Below are 17,547 nucleotides of genomic sequence, written 5' to 3' on the forward strand. Positions count from 1 at the left end.
GAGACATGGGCCCTACAAAGACAGGATGAGAACGCTAATCGGGTATCCCAAAGGGAATAGAAAGAGCTATGCTTGGAGTATCACGTTTCACTCAAGTGAGAGAACGAATCTGGAGTTCAGACATCTGTCGACAGTCAAGAATCAGGGAAACTGTCAAAAAATCAGATGGGGGGGACACCTGGGCAGGCTCGGGCCGGGGCCGGAGCTCGGGCTCTAGCCAAGATTCGACCCAGGTGGCCATGCCTCTGCACAGCCGCGGGAATGCCGAACGAGCAGGAACCAGAGGCAGCTATAAGACTTGGGATTCCAGCGAGTGCTTGCAACCATGTATCCAGACTGTGAACTAAGCTTTTGCCCCACGCCGGCTAACGGAGGAAATATCCTTCTCCCTTGGTCTCTCCTGAAGGCGTGGTGTCTGACATTTTATGGGTCCTTTGAGCAGGTATGAACTTTGTGGCACGGAAAAAAAAATGTGTGCTTTAAACTTGAAACGGAGACACCTGGGCAGGCTTGGGCCGGGCCAGAGCTCGGGCTCCGGCTGAGATTCGACCCGGGTGGCCATGCCTTTGCACAGCCGAGGAAATACCGAACGAGCAGGAACCAGAGGCAGCTATAAGACTTGGGGTTCCAGAGAGTGCTTGCAACCATGTATCCAGACTGTGAACTAAGCTTTTGCTCCATGCTGCTCCAGGAAGGGAAATGATTCAATTTCCAACTTTAATCTCCCTGGATTTAATTACTAAAATACAGAAATTGTAAACCACGCGGCCGGTTTTTATCTTTTTATCTCTTCATTCTCCTCAGTTGAAAACTCAATATCAAATATTTCCTTGTCAATAGGTCTGTATACTTGGGGGATAAATTCCAACAAAAATAGTGAGTCTGTGTTGAAACTCCAACAACAATAGTGAGTTTTGTGTTGAAATATGGAATGTAATCAAGGTAAAGAGAAGAGTGAAATTTATCAGTTACCCAGGCGGGGGTGGGGGTGGGGGTGGGAGGCATACTGGGGTTTTGGGTGGTGGAATATGGGCACTGGTGAAGGGACAGGTGTTTGAACATTGTATAACTGAGACATAAGCCTGAGAACTTTGTAACTTTTCACATGGTGATTCAATAAAATAAATTTTAAAAAAATAAGATGGGCCAGACACTGAGAAGGTCAAGCGGGTTGGACGTTGTCACTCTCTCAGAAACAGCAGATGCAGATAAGGACCGAGAGCATAGTTCAACACACAAACAATGCACACACGCATACACACACGCCAAAGACAACAACAGCTAACTTGAGTAGTGAGTGATTCTCTCTCTTTTAAACAAACAGCATGAGTTAGAATTAACATTCTACATAGCCCATTTACAACAGACCATGGTAGATGGGAAATGTGAAAAGCAAACAGATGAATTTAAGCAGATCCTCCTACAAGTACAACATGGATTGTCCTTGATCAAAGTGATACTAATTGAAATCAGGCATCCAGAAAGATAAATAGCTCAAAACTACTTTTCTACCTGCACTCAAAGCAACTAAGTGTCTGAGCCAAAATAGATAGAGAGGTTATTTTCCCCTGTCAAGTAAGGGGACAAATGGGAGCTACAAACACTGATGGAGTTTTCATCTATGTGCTTTTATGAAAAGGATATATACGCTACATACACTGGTCTTATGACCAAAAGTTCATTTATGACCAAAAGTTCACTTTACGTTTATGACCTGAAGCCCATAACCAAAGCGTTCTATGTCATGTTCTCCTTGTTATCATTTTAAGGCATCAAGCTAGAACCCATGACCAGTTGATGATTATGGGCGTTACACTGAAACCTAGCTTGGATCAAAACTGGCTTCCATAGTGCTCAATATCAATCTTTCGGTACAACTAAGGCTGTGGGAAAGCATCAGACCGTTTTTCTTGTTCTGAAAGCCAAGTGAATAAACCAAAGGAAGAAATCTTGTGTGGTCTGAGGGAATTTGTCAAAGTGAGTTGAAAGTCTAAGTGAAGTCTGTTTTTCTTTTCAGGACAAAATATATACCAGTCCTCAGTGTAAATTTTTCAAGTAAAAAGGCTCGCAGAGAATGCTCAGGCAACAACAGTCAAATGGGGAACCCCCAAACTCTTCTTTCTTTCCTGGCTTTGATCTGCAAACTGCAAGACAAGTGATGAAACCTAAGATACATATTTTTTTCAATAAAATATCAGCATACTAGAGAAAAGTCTAAGTCATTTCATTGCTACTTAGAAAAAGAGGCTGGTGGGAGCTTATCTCTCAAACTTGATATACTCACACACTCACACAAACAAAAAAAAACACGCAAAATATCCCTGAGAGAACTCAGGAGTGAGAGACAGAAAACGCTGAAGAGCATTTGTTCCTGATCATCTGTTCCCCGCAAGTTCCCCTCTCGGAAAAGGGCCCCTGCTCCCTAGCCTCCCTGTTTTCTCAGCACTGACCCTACTGGCCTCTGTCTCCCATTCTGGTGGGTGGGTCTGCTAACCTCTCTACTCCTGCACTCCCACCTGTACCTTGAACCATGCCTACCTGCTAAGCTCCCTCTGTTCCCCAGCAATTGTCAGTGATGGGATGCAGAAGAGAATGTGGTTGGGAAATAATTCCCCAGAGCACTTCCCTGCTTAGCCGTGTATTTTAAATAGAATCCGGATTACTCAGACACAAGGTATACGAAGCTTCGAAAGAAGTACTAAAGGGGCGACTTTCAAAGAGAAGACCGTGGTCTCAAACACTCATAGTTTCCACAAGCTGATGGCACTCAATTGCCTCCTCTCCATCTCACTCAATATTTAGGACCTGAAACCACCATCAGGAAACACAGAGTGGCAAGCTAGATCTGAGGACATGTAACAAATTTCTGCTGCCTACACGAGACATGAATCAATAGTCCGGTTAAAGACAGGATTGAGATCCAAGTCTGGCAAACATTCTGACAGGCACACAGTTGCCTTACTAAGCAATTGTGGCCATTCTTACATCAGACAATGTCGACTTCAAATTGTCAAAGGGAAAGGGATCATTGTTAATAAGTGGTTAGTGGATCTATAGCTCATCAGGAATAGACACTCCTATGCAACGATACACTGAATGTTGGACCATCAAAATATTAAAGCAACTACTGATAGACCCGAACAAAGATAATGAGCTGAGGGAGAAAGGTTACTAAACTGAAGACTCTTTGAAACAAAAACAATGCCTGTTGGAATTCCAGAACAAATGAGTGTAAAGAGGAACACTATCTGGACTCTTACATATTTCATTTGACTTTCAGTGCACATGAACTCTTTCTATGAGAACAAGTAGGTTTCATGAATTTGTAGTGAGAATTAGAGCAGCTCTTCTGAAATGTTATGTGCAATGGGATAACCAATCATTTGAAATCATTCGGTTGCCAAACCAAATCTTCCATAATAGTTCATGTGCTATCTACCTACCCAGGGGAAAAGTGCTGTTGGCAATCCAGAAATATTCCAGAACACCTGTATGTAAACTTTGGGAATCAACGTGTCCTTAAAAAGCTGACTGAGTATTCTGTATGCACACCGAGAACTTATCAAGAAATAAGGAGCAATAAAGCAAAGAATGTGACCCCAGTTTAGAGGATCTCCTCATGGGCCGAGGGTGAGACTCAGGATGGACCATGCACGTTTGGTTCAACCAGGCCTTGAATGTGGTTTTTAATGCCTCAAGGACCCCTACTGCCTGTTGGTCTACCCATGGTGGTCCGAACAGTCCATTTTTGATGTTGGAACTTCTGAGCTCTGCATGGAATTATCCAAGCCAATTATTATGTCTTCAAAAAAGAGAATATTGAGGCAAAAATCAAACATTTTTGACACTTGAGATAATCGGAATGAAAATGAATTTGACACTTGAGATAATTGGAATGAAAATCTCTCAAAGATTCCTGCATGAAATGATTAAAAGTTGATTAGAAATGTCTGAATTTCCATATTCCTCTCGATACTCTCCAAGTCTATAAATTCCATATCGTATCACTGATATATGGTATATAGAAAATCAGGTAGCATCGTTACCTGATAGAGAATTAGGGTAAAGAGAATTAGGTGGTGTGAAAGACATATTGAAATAGACCTGCATGTGTTTTTTCTCCCATGGCAGATTAATTTGTGACAAGTGACTCAGCTTGAAAAGGGAATTTGTAGGAATAAATGCATGCCTATATATTCTCCTATAAAGAAGACAGCCATCTCCAATTATTCTACCTCTTTTCTGCTACTAGCTTTAGAATTTTGGTGGAATATATCCAGATTTGGTCTCGATTCTGAAGTTAGCCATAGGGTTTTCCCAGATTAGTCATGAATTGAACTAATACTCCCTGAGTTTAAGTTCAGGGCTGGAACTCTATATTTCATCATTGTTTTATTGAATCCTCGTGAACTACCGTTAAAAAGTTTTCATGATTGAATACCTGTCCAACAATGATTGACTACCCAACCCTCCACAGGGCACATTTTCCAGCACCTATATTCCAAGCATCCCTTTCGCTACCTCCACCCCTCCAAGCCCCTGCCTCTTTGGCAGGCACCTTCCTCCTTACTCTCTCTCTACTTTGGAGCATTATGTTTTGCTATACAGATACTGAGAGGCCATCATGTTTGGTCCTTAGTGTATTTTCAGCACATATGTCCCATACCCAGTGATCCCTCCAACCTATATTGATCTAGTGGTCCCTTAGCTATTCCAAATGCCTTCTCTCCCAGTTCATGAGGCAGGCTTCCAAAGCAGGGAGATATCCTCCTGGCCATTGTCTGTACAGTCCTTACGTGTTAGTGTCATATTATTTTATTTTATATTTCACAGAGAAGGTCGCTCGAAGAACTTCACATGGGTCCAAAGGCCTAGAATGAAACAAACAGGGTGAGAGACTATGTGATTTCATCATGTAGACCAAGACCATCTATGGTAACTCACAGTTCCAGAAGGCTGAATGTAAATATTGGATATGGGAGTCTCCCGGGGATAATACCACAATGAAATTGACCACATCCTCTTAAATCAAAGGTTTTGCCTAACTGATATCTCTGTGTCCCAAAATTCCAAACGGGATCGGACCATCGTCTCATTTGTGCAATATTGTACTTGACAGAGTGGGGAGAAAGGACTCCAAAGTTTAATTTTAAGAAGAGAACTCCCACAGTGACCCCCAACTGGGAGCTCTTTGTCACTAATTTGGCCATGTGGGAGGATGCCGTCGGAGACAAAATCAACGAGGAATATGATCAGCACCTTACATGATTGCTCCAGAAATGCCGAGAGTAGAAAAGCCAAAAACAGACGCCTGTCTTCGGAAACGATTGAGCTCAATAACCACGTGCTTTTGCGAGACCTCCAGGAAACCACAAGGTAATGTCCGAACTTGCAAAGCTGTGCAGAGAAGCAATAAAGAAAGACATCAAAGACGGAAGGGCAGCAGTGTTAACTGATGCAGCAGAAGCCGGGAATAGTATTCGCAATGCTCAACTGTCTACAAGACCAAGAGGACTGCCCTCAGACGTTCTGATGAATCTATCCCACCTTTCGAAGGGCAATAGAGAGGATTATTCATGAATTCTACATGGATCTCTTCAACAGTCATGTCCACCAGCCCACATACCAAATTCAAACGTCGTCCCTTCTGAAATCTGACACTCCATATCAGTACACTAGAAGAAGGACAATCATGAGAGCAAGCTGGTTCTGGAAAGGATTCAGCATAATCGACCATATCCACACAGTTACCAAACTCACTAAAGTTTTGCGAGAGTTCAAGATGCAGTTCTGTCTAACATTCATCGATTTAAAGAAGGCCTTTGGATCTCTTGTGTCTGAAGCAGTCATCGAAGCCGAAGCCCAAAAGGACCTTCAAACTCATAACATCAAGATCCGCCACGCGCTGTATTATGTATTCACCACCAGGGTCTCACCATTCTACCAGGAAGTGATCATTGACATAAATAGAGAGCTTCGGAAGTGTAATACCACTTCACCAAAACTCTTCAATGCCACCCTTTGAGAACATCGTGCAATGACTGGAATGAGAAGGAATGGGAGTGAAGATAGATGGTCCGAAAATATACTACCTCACTTCAATTTGCTGATGACATTGTTCTCATAACGCCAAACATTAGCCAAGTGGCACAATTACTGGCCGAATTCAACTGCAGCTGAATCTCAGCAAAAAGATGTTCATGAAAAATGAACAAGTCCCTGAGGTTGCGTTTGCTCTCAATAGGAACAAATATCTTGGAATGCAGCAGCTATGTGTTCCTGGGTTGAGACCTCAACACGAGGAACGACTTGGTGCCAGAACTGCACAAGAGGAAGAGAGCAGCGTGGAACGCCTTCGAGAGCGTCAAAGAAGTGGTTAAGAGGACGAAGAACCTGCGGCTCCAGGCACATCTTTTCGAGTCCAACGTTCTTCCTACACTAACACCTCAGAGCTCGGACCCTACAAAAACAGGGTGAGATCCCTATTTGGGTATACCCAAGGGAATCGAAAGAGTATGCTTGGAATAACACGTTTCATGCAAGTCAGAGAAGGGAACCGGAATTCCGACATCCTTCGACGGTCAAGAATCAGGGACACTGTCTCGTTTGCCAAGGTGTCAAAAATCAGATGGGCCAGACACGTAATGCCATTCAGAGATGACCGCTGGACTTGAACTGTTACCCACTGGATTCCACGAACTTCAAAAGACCGCGTAGCCACCCACCAACAAGGTCAGACTTTGTTGTCAAAATCCTGAATGAACGATTTAATGCTCATCCTGTTCCTAGAGCAAGCAGGTATCATTGATGGCTACATTATCACGTAGCATGCACAAAATGGAGACGTTACTGGCGCCCTCTCGAGCAAATTGAAGGCCAATAGAATGACAAGTGATACAAGTGATATGTTCCAAATTGAGTGCACTCATTCTGTGTCAGTCCCTCCTTTTCCGACTCCTTTTCACTTAGTATGTCCATCATTTACAAGCAACTCTCATGACTTCAACTTCCTAACAGCTTCATAGGATTCCAATGCATAGATATACCAAGGTTTCTTGAATCAGGGAACTGTTCAGGGCACTTGAGTTGTTTCCAGATTCTGACTATTGTGAACATTGTGAAGAGTGCTGCAATAAACATACAAATGCAGATGTCATTTCTACTGTACTTTTTTGCATCCCCAGGATATTTTACCTGAGGTGGTATTGCCGGGTCATACGGAAGCTCGATATCTAGTTTTTGGAGGAATGTCCATATTGTTTTCCAAAAAGGCTGGACCTTCGCCATTCCCACAAACAATGAATGAGATTCCTTTAATCCCTGCATCTATGCCAACACCGGTTGTTTGTATTCGTTCTGATATGTGCCACTTTCTGTGGTGTAAGATGATATTACATTGTTGTTTTGATTTGAATCTCCCTGATGATTAGGGGTGCAGAGCATTTTTTTCATAAATCTATTGACCGTATGTATTTCTTGTTTGAGAAAGTTTCTGTTCATTTCCTCTTCCCGTTTTTCAATATGGTTGGAGGGATTCTTCCTTGTAAAGATCAACCAGTGTCTTGTATATACTGCATGCTAAGCCCCCATTTGATGACTATTGGGTAAGTAATATTTCTCATTCCGTGGGTTCTCTATATCTTGGTCACTGGACTTTTGCTTGTTTGTTTGTTTACGTGCAGGAGCTTCTTAGTTTAATGTGGTCCTACTAGTTTATCTTTGTTTCCAAGTGGTGTTTCATCCTTGAAGATGCCATGAGTTTCAATACCGTGGTGGGTTCTGCCAACATTCTCCTCCCTGTAACTTGTGTATTCAGGTCTGATACTGAGGTCTTTGATCCACCTTGATCTTACTTTTGTGCTTGTCGTTAGATAGAATTCTGAGTTCATTGCTTTGCATGGAGCTGTCCAGTTTCCCAGCACCACATGTTAAATAGGTTTCCTTGGTCCCCTTCAGATTCCTTCCTCCTTTATCAAAGATTAAGACTTTCTTGCTCACTCTCACCATTCCTAAACAATCTCATACTAGAAGTAATTGGCATGGCGCTTAGGCAAGAAGAAGATATCAAGGGATTTTAGATAGGAAAGGAAGAAGTCAAGCTATCCCTATTTGAGATGACATGATACTATATTGAATGAGAGTGGTGACAGCAATTCATGCGGCCCCCGGAGAACTGCCAAGGGTAAATCCTGAGTGCAGCAATGGGACTAAACCCTGTGCATTGCCAGGTCTCTCTCTCTCTCTATCTCACACACACACACACACACACACACACAAACAACACAAACGCAAAACCTCAAGCGGTGAAGAACTTATCCAAAGGAGACTACAAAACACTACTTCAAGAAATGAAAGAAGAAACTAGGAAATGATGGAGACACATCTCCTGAGCCTGGATCAGGAGGATTAACATTGTCAAAATGACAATACTCCCTAAAGCATTATACAGATTCAATAAATTCTCTACAAGGATACCCTTGATATTTTCCAAAGAAACAGGCAAAACACACCTGTAAATTACATAGAGCAATAAAGCCCCTTGAATAGCTAAAGAGATTTTGTGAAAAAGAAGATGGGTTGCATCACCTTCCCCAACTTCAAACTGTACTATAAAGCAGTAGTCATTCAAACAACATGGTATTGGAATAAAAACAGATCTGAAACCAAGGAAAAGAGTTGAATATTCTGACACAGACTCACAAGAATATGATCATTTAATCTTGATAAAGTGCTGGCACTCTAGAGCTGTGAAACTTCAGTAGATGCTCACCCTCAGTTTCCACATGAATAGTGGTTAATACCGGATGGTAAATTTTGATGACAGCGCCGAACTTCAAAGGAAATTTGCTAGGATCACTGAATGAAAACTGGAAAATTGAGAGTTGGTGACATGGAAGAGGGTTTCAAGTGCATACATCCCCAGGAGCCCAGGAATGGCCTCTGCTGCCATATAAGCTCAGGAATGGCCATGGACATGAGAGTCCCAAATAAACCTCAGAAGAGAGCAACAAGCTGTATGGATTCCTGAACACCTGACACCAACCGAGTTCATCCTGGGAAACTCTGAACAGGGCAGGTAAACCCACCACACACTCTAAAAGAGCCCCGGCAGCCAAAAACCTCCAGAACCCAATCAATGCCTTGCTCATGGCTGATATCCACAGTCTCTGAACACGCCCCTCACACATGAGAATGGGGATGTGGAAAAAGCCAAATATGCAGGTTTTTTAACTGAAATCTCCAGGCTTAGTGGAGTCATAATGGGGGGTCAACTTCCACACCATGTTCGTCCTAAAGCATGACAGTCATTTGCAAGAGCTGCCAGCTGCCTCTGGTACCATAGAAGCTCATTGAAAGCCACGATCTAGAGACTCACAAATCAAAGCACCCAATCATTTGCACAAATAAGAAAAGAATTTACAAAGCTGATTTATTCGGTAGAAACTGATAAAACGTTAGCTGAAAGAAGAAAATACCTAAGAGAGAAAAAAGAAAAGATTCCGATAGAGAAGAAATTAGGATGGCAGTCTAGACTTTATGTTTTGAAATTTATTTTCATGGGCTCACAAGAGCAGAATGTTGACGTCTTTTAGAGGTTCAATATTGGTGCATAGTATTCATCACCAAATTGACACGTCCGTCCACCTAACCCCACTGGACCTTTTCACACAGCTCTCTATTCCCCGTGGTCTCCTCCCTTCTTTGTCAGTCTCAACGTTTGTTTCTATTGGACATTGTTCTCTTGTTTCCATAGTTGATATTTCTCAAATGAGTGACAGATCTGCTATTTGCCCTTCTTCTGGCATATTCTGTTCAGCATAATCCTAATAAGATCTGTAACAAAAACAGTACTATTTTTCCAAGTTGGATAGTATTCCATGGTGGACGTGCATGTCTTCTCTATCCAATCATTTCCATTGCAGTCTTGGGTTCTTTGTCGTTCGGGGCTCTTGTAAATAGAAGACTATGAATGGAAGCACAAATTTAAGTGCCTGAGTTATTGTTCTTTGTCATGCTTAATAGATACCTAAGATAGAATTGTTAGACAGAAGGGTGGCGTTTTTTGTGTGGTGGATCTCTACATAGTTTTACACATAGGGTAAAGCAGATTATGTAGTCCCACCAATATGAGTAAAAATCCCTCGGGTTTCCCTGTTCTCAATTTCTGATCTAAGTTTTGTTATTTCTTTCCTTCTGAGTCGTTTGGGCTCCTTGGTTGGTCCCTTTCTAAGATCGTGAGCTGTGAAGCCTAGGTATATATGTGGACCCTTTGCTCCTTCCTGAGGAATGCTTGGAGAGCTATAAATTTTCCCCTTAAACAAAGCTTTAGCTACGTCCGATAGTTTCTGGTAACTCGTATCTAAGTTTTCACTTGTTTCCAGGTATCATCTAAGTTTCCCCTTGATTTTCATCGTGACCCACTCATTGTTCAACATTTTGTTGCTCAATTTCCGGGTGTTTGGTTTGTTTCTCCATATCTTGCTTGGTAAACGTCTCTCTTCAGTGCATTATGGTCTGAAAAAAGTCTTGGTACAATTTCTATCTCTCTGATTCTATTGAGGTGTGTTTTATTGTTCTTTGTCAATTCTTTGTCATTCTAATTACATACCTAGGAATAAAGTTGGTGGATAGAGGGGTAGCTTTATTTGAAGGGATTGGGCGAAGGGAGAGAATCTCTACATAGTTTACCACAAAGGGTGAAGCAGATTATAGAGTCTCACCATATGAATAAAAATTCCTTTACTCCACATCACCTGGGTGCTTGGTATTTTTGTACTTTTTGAAATAGGCATTTATGCTTAAGTAACATGTTTGTTTTGTTCTGATTTTAAATTATCAGAGTATCAGTGCTGATGAGTTTTTCCATGTCCTTATTTGGTCATCTTATATGTTTTCATTGGATAAGTGTCTGTTCATCTCTACTCACTTCTCCATTTTTGAGTGATTTAATTCCTTCCGCTTCAGTTTTGTAACTTCATTATATATTTAGATATTCCCTCTTACCTTGTCAGAATTAAGCTGTGTGACTATTTTCTCTCATTCAGTAGGATGTTGTTTTCTTTTTAGGGTAGTGTATTTCACAGTGCAGACAATTTTTTGCTTGATGTCATCGGCATGATTTACTTTGGTGTTTGCACCTGCCAGTCCAGATGAGTCATCAAAAACAACGTGAAGCCTGTATCATGAAGGATTTACCCTCGGCAGTATATCCTGTGTTCTGGTAAAACATCAAAATCCTTCATGTATTTTGAATGGATGTTTATGCATGATGTGAGAGACTTAACCACGTTCTCTTCTGTGTGATAATGCAGTTGTCCGAGAACTAGTTGAACAGAGTTTCCTTGATGCCATATATATCCCTGCTCCTTTCATTTTACTTACCTGCCTACATAACTGAGGGCTTATTTTCATCCTCTTCTTCGGACTCTATAGACGTGAGTATATGCTTACTTAGTCTACTATCACACTGTTTGCATTACTACACTTTTAGAGTGCAGTTAAAGTTAGCGATGTGATACCTCCCTCATAGATTCAAACATCCCCCGCATCAGAACAACTGAGTAGATTTGAAAATCTTTGAAATTGCATACAAATTTTAGTAATGACACTTTCAGATTCAGCCATTTCTTACTTTTCTGAGGAGGCCTTTGTACTATCAATTGGGGAAGCCTTAGTGAACAGTGAATTAATTTAGAGCTTATGCGTGAGCTGTCCAAGCCTTCTAATTTATCAGAGAGAATCACTATGACCCTGAACCAACCAGAATGTTTGGGATATTTAATTGGATTTTGAAGCACAGCTTGGATGAGAATCTGCTTGAGTTCTGGCTGACGTGAGTTCTAAACCCCGGTTTTACATAACTTGGCATTCCCAGAATGAGATGTTTCCAACTTAATCCCCATTCAGATATGGTATTTCTTATGGGTCACTTATTATCTGCAACACAAGCTTCCTTGTTCAAATGAAGCTTTGTCCTGCCCTTTGATGCCCCTTTTGTTTGCTGACCGTTGCCTTCACACAGCTGTGGAATCTTCCTTCGTTGGGCAATAGGAGATGCATGCGGAGAGCTGTTGCAGAGTAAGTTCGATGCAGGAGTGAGGCCCTACTTAGCTTAATGTTTTGTCTCTCACCCCGCACCACTCTGGACATCTCACTTTCCAAAGATGATCTGGTGGTTTCTATTGTGTGGTGGCAATGCTACTTGATGTGAGGACAGGGAAAGCCAGAGTGCCGCTCATACCCTGTCATGGTCTTTCCATGTTCCCATAAAATGAGTTTTTTCCTGCAATCTGATAGAAGCTTCTGTTGGGGATGTGTGTGCCACTGAAACATCGACCAGCATTACTTTGTGACAGAGGTGTCTCTGACTCAGTCAGAGGTGTCTGTGACTCAGGGAAACTTGTGGAGCCCAGGTCACACAGATCCTGGCAGGAGAATGGCCCTCTGCATGATCTCCATGCAGAGTTCATTGCCATCCATCAGTTTGCTCAATTGCCTCCTCAGCTTCAGAGCCTACCTTCCACCTTCCTGTCATCTTTGACCTCTATGCACAGAAACCACCTTAGACATCATGTCCCAGAAATACTCCGTGCTAGGAGACACACATCTCAATAGGGCTCTGTCCTTCACTAAATTTCAACAGCCCTAGTTCTTCGGTGACAGAAAATTTTCTCACTGATAAACCTCCCTTCTCTCTCCATTCTCAGTAACCTGTCTTGTCATTGTTATCAGGACACCTTTCTTTTGCCCAAAAGAAACTTTAATTTTTACAGGAGAGCATATTTAGTGCGTGTGAATATGAGTCGAGTAGATATTTGCATCACTTGTTGTTGCTTTGCTGTTATTTGACTCTGTGACTGCCCTGGCCCCCTTTTATGACCTGCTGTTCCACTCATTTCTGTTGTTGTTGTCTCATATGGCATTACAATTTGCAATATCCATATCAGTGTGGTATGTCTTCATGAGAAAATATAGTAATAAGGACATTCATGACCAATGTACTACATTTGCGCCACTTTGAATCCTAGGTCAAGTCTCATCCCACTGGTTGCTTCTGCCATTGTGTCCTCTATTGGAATGTCAAATTATACAGATTTTGGTATACATATTCCAATGAATTCTTCCGTTATCTTTATTCAGCTACTCTCTTTTGGGTACAGTCTGTTCATTTCCACTGTAAAAACCGAAGAAAATCATTCATTTTTTTCATTGAATATTCTGTCCCTTAAAGAGAGAGGACATGCCAGGGGTCTACTCCAGGCAGAACTCAGCCTGGTCCTGTCAGGAGCTCAGAAAACCCAAATTCAAACCTGGGTTGCTCTGGACCCACCAGGGTTACACCTACAGGTGATGTAGGGACCCTGAAACATTGGGAACCATAGTCAAGGCCTCTGGAATCTTTCAACACTTCAGATATCTCCGAGACCCGTGAAGACACAGAGCCTCATCACGTCAGGTGCCATATCATTTGCTGTAATGAGGCTTAATCCTAAGATACGTTCGAATTGACAGCAAATAAAAGCCGCGTGTGCAGCGCGTTCGAATCAGCTCCTTCCCGGGACTCATTCCTTCAAAAGGTTCTCCAGGCCAATGACCTTTCTCTGTCCCCCATCAGGAAGTCTCCACAGAGAAAATCGATTGCACACAAGCATGGTGATCTATATGTCTGTGTTCTTTTATCTACACATGCATGGCTGAAAGAAATTCCCTTCCATCTTGACTGTACTACACAGTCAATGGACTAAGTAGCCTCTGAACAATCAGACACATACTTGTAATTGTGGCACTTGAAATGAGATAGGCTAATGGCAATTCATAGGCTCTGTCTTTCCAAAAAAAACTATGATCCTTGCTCAAAGTAGAGGCCCATAACTCAGCAGAGCCTTTTCTAGAATCTTTGGCCAAGACTTTGCAGCCTGGCAGGCTGAGACATAACTTCAGTCGAGGGAGGGAGAGAGGGATGGAAGCCAAACCTCGTGACCTACACGTGTCGCTGTGGGCAGGACCAGGAAGGCTCTCTGGGTACAAATGACCCTGGGCTGCCCAGGCTCCTGAGTCCAGCTGCTGACTGCTCATCCCTTGCGCAAGCTCACAGCTCCCAGCCACAAACACCATGAAGCTGTCCCTGTGTGCCCTGCTGGTCGCCCTGGCCATTTGCTGCTACCAGGGTGAGTACATTTCCCCCAGCAGATTAGCATCAGACCTGAACTCAGAAAATGACTTAGAGGGGCCTGAACACATGCTAGTTCAAAATGTTTCCTCTGTGAACTGTTCCCATAAAAGCATATTGCGGTTTCACTGGAGTCCTATCACTTCTCATTAATCACCAACTTCCAGTTTACGTGACGGGTTCAGTCTGATCCTTTTCCAAATGGTAGGAGGAAGAGAGAACTAGGAGATTCAGGTGTGAGGGCTAGAAGTTATTGCATGGCTTAAGGTCTTGCTTCGCAAGTGTCCATTTAATCCTCAGCACCATAAATGTTCCCATCAAGGACCGTCGGGTGTGGTCCCTGAGAATTTTGTGGGTGCTGGTCCAAAAACTTGAAAGAAAAGTCAAGAAAGGAAATGATGCACATGTGAAATCTCGTATAATTTCTCACCAGATCCTTGACTGGAGCCCAAAGTTCCATGCCTCCACATCGCCTGTTCCTAGTCAGGTTCACAGCAGTCAGCAGTACGAGTATAACAATGGGATGAGAAAGATAACACAAATGAGTTCCATATATCAGGAAGAGATCACCGTATCATGTCCTCTAATAACACACACGACAGTTTCAGACTCAAAAATCTTCTTTCCCGTCTAGATCCTCTAAGGGGTCTGGGTCACCTCCATCTCGTGTTGTCCTCCTCAAGCTGTGGACAAGGGATGAGATATGCACAACTGTTTGATGAGAGACAACTTTGCTCTTGTATTGTATTTTCTTTCCCTCCATTTTAGCTGACGCAGCCATAATTTGCCCAGCCCTTGCGGGAGAATTGACTGCATTTGTTGCCGGCACAGCAGATGTCTATAGACTATACATTGCTCAATTTAATGCCCCTGAGGCTGTTGTGGAGGACAAGATGCGTCCGAAGGTCTGCCTCGATGAATCCGTGCCCGCTGAAGGGAGAGCACTAATTGGAAAATTTTTGGTAATTTCTTTTTCTTTCTACTTAGATCTTTGAGCTGGGTTGCAGAGACATGAAAGAGAATTGGGGATGATCTTGGCAGGGGGGCGGAGAATTAATGCTTTTACTCTTTTAATAAGTGGAGCCATGCCCATATGGCAGATGGGGACTTTCCACCTACCTACAAGAGTAGCTGTACTGAGGTAAAAAGCATCCTGGCAGGTCACCCCCGTACCCGCAGCTAGACCACCCTCTGAGGGGACATACAGGCACCACGGATCATGTGGAAGGGCCAACAAACTCTTTCCCCCTCCCTGCGTGCCGTGATGCTAACATATGCACAGGGAATGTCGTGCAGATGGGAGAGAGCTGATCGGACACTGGAAGCTGGGATGCAGGCAGTACAGGCTTGTCCTTGGGGTCTGCAGCTATCTGCAAGCCTGTACCACTCTGGGCACCTCATGCCCTCACCCACCACTCTCCTTCCCATGTGAAGTGGCATGGACCCCAGCTGCACTTCTCCTGCTTCCTGTTGCCTTCATGGCTTCATGCAGAAAGGAGATGAGGGAAGATGTAAGATGTTCCACCAGAACTGCTGACTCCCAGGCAGGCCAAGAGTCATTTGCAAATATTCACGGGATCTGAACAGTCCTGCTGACAGGCACCTCACGATCCTTTTCAGAACTATCAGGCCAGGAGTCTCTGAAAGGCCCATTCCATCTTTCCATTCCTGTCACTACTTTAGAGTCCCCAGAACCCTAAGGATGTCAAAGAGAAGGTTTTGACCGGAGACTCAAGGGAATATTTGTGGGCTTCTCTGAGACAGGAACCAGCTGTGTGTCAAGGACCCCACGTGTTGGGCTGCTGTGAGGGATCCTGTTTTCTGTGTTGACTGAAATATCATTGACATACTCAGGGGTAAGCTGTGTGAACCTGTCAGCTCTTTTGCAGCATAACTGACCACCAGTTTTTTCTTTTTTAACCATTAAAGGGGAAAATTGTTGCGGCCTGCACAAAGGAATTATAAAAAGTCTTCTGTCATCTATGACTTGCAGTGATCTAATGAATTTCAAGAAAATGTCAAGGTTTCAACCTCGCTTCTAATAAATTACTTGCTCGGCACACGTCTGCTCTCTATTTTTTTATGCACTGGTGTATGGCTCTGAGTTTGTAGAGAGTTTTATGAAGGGGCCCTTTCTAGTTATCAATAGTCAGATGCAGAAAAGGAGCGTGTTATTACTCTTGGCATCATGGCTGCAGGGATCCCAAGAATAAGACTGCTCTAGAGTCTTTCTGGATCTCGATACATATTCCAGCCTTTGGCAATAATTGAAAATGATACCTTAGATTTGAAACGCAGAAATGCAAGCTTTCCTGTCACTCTTCTTTGAAACAAAAGTTTATAGCCTACTTAGTGTCAAATCTGCAACTCTCCACATGGAACTATAACAGTACATCCTCATCAGAGCCATCACCATCCTGTGTGTCTCTTCTCCACACCATTTTTCCACTAATGTCCATGTATACGTCGTGGTTCCTAGTCTACCCACGCATTTTTGGATAAGGGAAAGGCTCAGTCATTCACCGCTCTTGTTAGAACTCTGCACACTCACATTGACCATGTGACTGTGAACCCTAACACACTCCAGGGCTCATGGTCCATCACAGCCACTCAAAAGCTCTGGAGACCATTGTGGTGATTCTGTCACCTCCATTCTGTTGACCTACATTGATTTAACTGAAACAGTCTTAAACTCTCAGTATAGCCTCAAAACAACAACAGGAGACCTCAGTCTTCTTCCCGATTCACTCCAATCTCTAGTCCCCACCTCAGCTCGTGGACCCACTCAAATAAAGGGACTCAGAGAACTGATCCTGGGAAACTCTTTTTTGATTCTTTAATGTAGGAGTACTACTATTTGTCCTGCCATTGATATAGCTGATTGAATTAAGCAGAAACTCCACATGACTCTTTTTAATTTTTTGTTAATTTTTAATCAGTATCTGTGAGATAGACCATTCAAAACCGCTCATAGTTCGGTTTCAGTTATACAATCATCCAGCATCCAACTCTACAGCAGTGTATATTTCCCATCACCAATATCTTTTGTGTTCCTTCCACAGCACCAACACCCCACCCCCCACTCTCAGCATTCCTTACTGGAGGACTTTCCTTTTTTTTCTAGCTCTGCTTTTCCTTTTTTGCATCATGGTTTGCAATACAGGTGCTAAGATGTCATGGTGTTTGTTCGAGGCATTCAGTACTTTTTATTGGGTTGCTCCTGATACTAATGCGATTCCATTAGGCAATAATAAGCCTGTATTGCTTTTCTCTTTCCTTTCTGTATTTGCATAGTTTATTTAGCAATGCACTTTTTGAATAGACACGGGAAGACAGTTGAGGCTATGGCATGTAACATGACTAGACTCTGGGAGGAG

General features: G+C 42.9%; 1 protein-coding gene across 1 annotated transcript; it reads left to right on the forward strand.

The window, feature by feature from the left end:
- Nucleotides 1–14,058: 14,058 nt before the first annotated feature.
- Nucleotides 14,059–16,230, forward strand: LOC129405498 (secretoglobin family 1D member 1-like). The gene is made up of 3 exons (XM_055141000.1): nt 14,059–14,168; nt 14,939–15,132; nt 16,100–16,230. The coding sequence occupies exons 1-3, from the start codon at nt 14,114–14,116 to the stop codon at nt 16,133–16,135; spliced, it is 285 nt and encodes a 94-aa protein (XP_054996975.1). The 5' UTR covers nt 14,059–14,113; the 3' UTR covers nt 16,136–16,230.
- Nucleotides 16,231–17,547: the final 1,317 nt, after the last annotated feature.

This window comes from Sorex araneus, chromosome 6, assembly GCF_027595985.1.
Source record: "Sorex araneus isolate mSorAra2 chromosome 6, mSorAra2.pri, whole genome shotgun sequence".
Taxonomy (NCBI): domain Eukaryota; kingdom Metazoa; phylum Chordata; class Mammalia; order Eulipotyphla; family Soricidae; genus Sorex; species Sorex araneus.

Coding starts and splice junctions, on each gene's coding strand:
- LOC129405498 (XM_055141000.1), top strand. CDS start 14,114: ATGAAGCTGTCCCTGTGTGCCCTGCTGGTCGCCCTGGCCATTTGCTGC. Junction 14,169..14,938: donor GGCCATTTGCTGCTACCAGG/GTGAGTACATTT, acceptor CCTCCATTTTAG/CTGACGCAGCCATAATTTGC. Junction 15,133..16,099: donor CACTAATTGGAAAATTTTTG/GTAATTTCTTTT, acceptor TAACCATTAAAG/GGGAAAATTGTTGCGGCCTG.